This window comes from Cyprinodon variegatus, unplaced genomic scaffold (assembly GCF_000732505.1).
Source record: "Cyprinodon variegatus isolate N-32 unplaced genomic scaffold, C_variegatus-1.0 Scaffold269, whole genome shotgun sequence".
In the NCBI taxonomy this organism is placed as follows: Eukaryota; Metazoa; Chordata; class Actinopteri; order Cyprinodontiformes; family Cyprinodontidae; genus Cyprinodon; species Cyprinodon variegatus.
The window spans coordinates 506,091-509,380 of record NW_015150722.1 but is presented as its reverse complement, the minus strand read 5'-3'; the positions used below and the strand labels follow the sequence as shown (position 1 = coordinate 509,380).

The 3,290-nt window shown below is 45.2% G+C and overlaps 1 protein-coding gene across 1 annotated transcript in view; it reads right to left on the bottom strand.

Annotated features, from left to right (window-relative positions):
- The window catches only part of LOC107089870 (protein turtle homolog B-like), a 184,100-nt gene extending 183,101 nt beyond the window's left edge, over positions 1-999 (bottom strand). Inside the window, exon 1 of the mRNA XM_015382890.1 lies at positions 808-999. Coding sequence (XP_015238376.1) covers positions 808-871 — 64 coding nt within the window. The 5' untranslated portion in view covers positions 872-999. The remainder of the gene's footprint in view (positions 1-807) is intronic.
- Positions 1,000-3,290: the final 2,291 nt, after the last annotated feature.

Below are 3,290 nucleotides of genomic sequence, written 5' to 3'. Positions count from 1 at the left end.
CTAGGCAGCTGCCTAGTATTGCCTATAATGGTAAATCCCCCCCTGCCCTGAACAATAGTGACATCCCGGTATTTCTCCTCTCCTACTGATGTCCATGGAAGCAGAAGGTTGGAGGTTCCCTGTTCCCCTCCACCCAAAGAAGAACACGGTGAGCTGCAGGTGGGTTTCTCACCTATGACGCCATCAGGGCAAACCCCGCGCGGCTGTCAAAGCTGCTCAGCGTCACGTGCAGCCATTACAATTTACAGGAGCGACAGCAGCGCGCTCCGTGATCTGGCGCCCTCTGGCGGACGGAACAAGGACCGCCTCATTACAGGAAGAGGTTAATCCACTCAGCGTTTTACCGACCGGCGCACCGGGGAGGAGAGCCCCGCTCCTCCTCACTGCTCAACCTGATGCTGCAGCCCACAACCTCCCGGCAAAACCTCCCGGAGCTCAAACAAAGACTAAATTAAACATCTGAGGACTGAAATATAATAATAATTACACAGCAGGATATTTGCATCACACGCACACACCTCACATCTCCAGCAGAACAATAAATCAACCAAACCAGCAGCGCTATAATGACCAGCTTTCTGCGCGTGCCGCTGATCGCTTCTTAAACCAAACCGAACCGGTTCTGCTCCCCGGATCGGATCCAGGTGATGAACACCTGAACTTCAGGACAGGTTCAGCAGCAACAACAAAAAAAAAAAGTTGAGAAAGAAGCAGGGCGGTAAAGGGTGAGATAAAGGGGGAGGAAAATGCTGAGTTTAAAGTTGAGCGCAGGACGCCGGTGGATCCGCATCCTGCACTTCGACTCACCTTGAGCGGCCGCTCCTCGGATGCTGAATACACTTGCTATCAAAGTGGCCACATACCAAATCATAGTACTATAACCGACCAGAAAAAAGCCTCATATTATCTCAAAGTGCTCCGTTCGGTGAGTCAGTCATCGCCCAGCAGAGACCGGCCGGTATCCTAGCTTCCCCGTGAACCCTTCACCATCCGCGGTCTCCCCTCTCTTCCCCTCTCCTCCGCTCTCCTCCCGCATCCTGAGCCTGGTCACCTGCGCCAATGGGGTGAGAGCAGGCGGTGCCGCGGTGGGCGGAGCCAGCCGCTCCGCCGGCCAAGGCCCCGCCCCCGCGCTTGTTTCATTGACGGCCGCTGGAGGACGGCGGCCGCTGATTGGTTACCTGGACTGTCACTTACGGACGGTGAGTGCCGCGTTCACGGCTTCTAAAGAAAAATAGGTCAGAAATTCACGTTCCCTTTTTAAGTGATTTTATTCGGCTCTTTTGGAATTATCGTGACATGATAAATAAACCTTTATTTATTTATTAAAACATGTACATAGTAACCTTATTGTCGTTTGTTTTTTTATATAACGTTTGCAGATATCTGAGCATTTTTCGTGCAAAGGCACATCTGTGGTTTATTCTATTTTAAAAAGTGATTCGGTGTAGAGCTGTGCGGATGTGAGTTAGCTTTCAGTGTCTTAAGTATGGAAAGTAAGAGTCTGAGATTTTCAGTCGCAGGGCCTGAATGCAGCAGCGTAAGGGGAGCCGTTTCAAGTTGGGTTGGAGTGTGGAGACGTAGCGGAGCTGCAGCATCATCCTGCGCAATAAGAGGAGAGGAATCCTTCAGCGGCTATAATCACATCCTACCAGCGAAAAAACAAAACGAGACTGTTAAACTATGCAGCCTTCAGCGTGTGACACAAAAACCAGCCGAGGTGGAATGACTAAGACTATCTGATTCATGTCTATTGATAGGCTGAGCCCGTCAATAACAGGTTAATATGCCACTGAGTCAGCCTGACTGGCTCATAGAGCATCCATCCTCCGTCAGAGCGACCGAGGCTACCTTCAGGACTATCCCACCTCCACGAAAAGGAGGAGGTTTTACTGATGAAGACGACAAATCCGCGTGGGATCCTTCCTGCAGGACAAACCAGCAGGAACATTGATCTGCAATCCACCTTTCAACAAATAACAACAACTAACAAACATCACAGAACTAAAATAACACATAGGGATGTAAAAAATAAAGAGTAACTTTAAAATATTCAGATCATCTGAATAAAAGTTGATTATATTTCAAATGTCAGAAGTTATGAAACCAGATAATTGATCACATTTTGGATGTGATCAATTATCAATCAATTAAGTCTCACTTTTCTTTTGTTTTCCTCCATTTTTAGTTTCTGTTGCATTTTAATCTTGCTTAACAAGAACATTAAATACAAGATTATGCCTTTTAAGGATATTTAAGAAGTCTTTTCAAAAACAAATGGTGGGACAAAAGAGAGAGAGCGATCTTTGACCTTTCCTTTGGGGGATTTACAATTAGGCAATACTATGCAGCTGCCTAGGGCCCCAAGTTCCTGGGGGCCCCATAAAACTCTGTTTACATGTATGCTTAATACAACTATTCCTTATTTGTTCACATTAATCATGTTTCTGACTACAGGTCAGTCCAAACAGACAGCGGCAAACCATTTGAAAACAAACGATGCAAAGAGCAGTGTAACCAACTTAGCGATTTAGTCGCTATATTTAGCAACTTTTCAGACCCCTCTAGCACTTTGATTTCAAAACAGCGAGGGTCAAAACCTAGAACAAATAATGGATGTCCATTCTATTAACATTTCAGAGGGCCCTCTGCCTGTCTTTGCCTAGGGCCTCACATTTCCTAAATCCGCCCCTGGCTCTCGACCTGGTCCTGTGGACTGACCAGAGTCCTTTAGTCATCTCTGCTCTCCTTTTATAAACTCATCTCACAGGCTTCAGTAGAAACAGCCATGGAAGTAGTTAAGTTTTATGAGTGCTTTAGAAAAACAAACAAGCACATAACATCATCCAGATCCAGCTTATGTCATAGATTAGGCCATTTTTTCTTCATATTCATCCTTTTTTGAATATAAGCGTTAAAGCATTTTGTTGTGCAAGTTTACCAGACGATTGTGAATTAAATACTAGAATACTAGAATTAACTAGAACTGAAAGTTATAGTTAATTAAAAGGTCATTGGAATCAAGGGTATAACTAATTAATTATTACCGGTATCTGTTGAATGATTATAACTGTAATTTGCTTACTGAACAGGGTTCTTAGCCTCTTACATAAAAGTTTGGACTCCTAAATCCGGCTGCATAAAACTGTTAGGAATTCAGTCTGTGTGGGTTGTGTTTTTGTTTGTTTTACCTCCACCACCAGGTGGCGCCTGGTTCTTGTTGGTCCTCACACACACCTGCTGATGTTTGCCTCATTATCTGAGTGTTTGCCAGAGTGTTTGCCAGTTTTGGG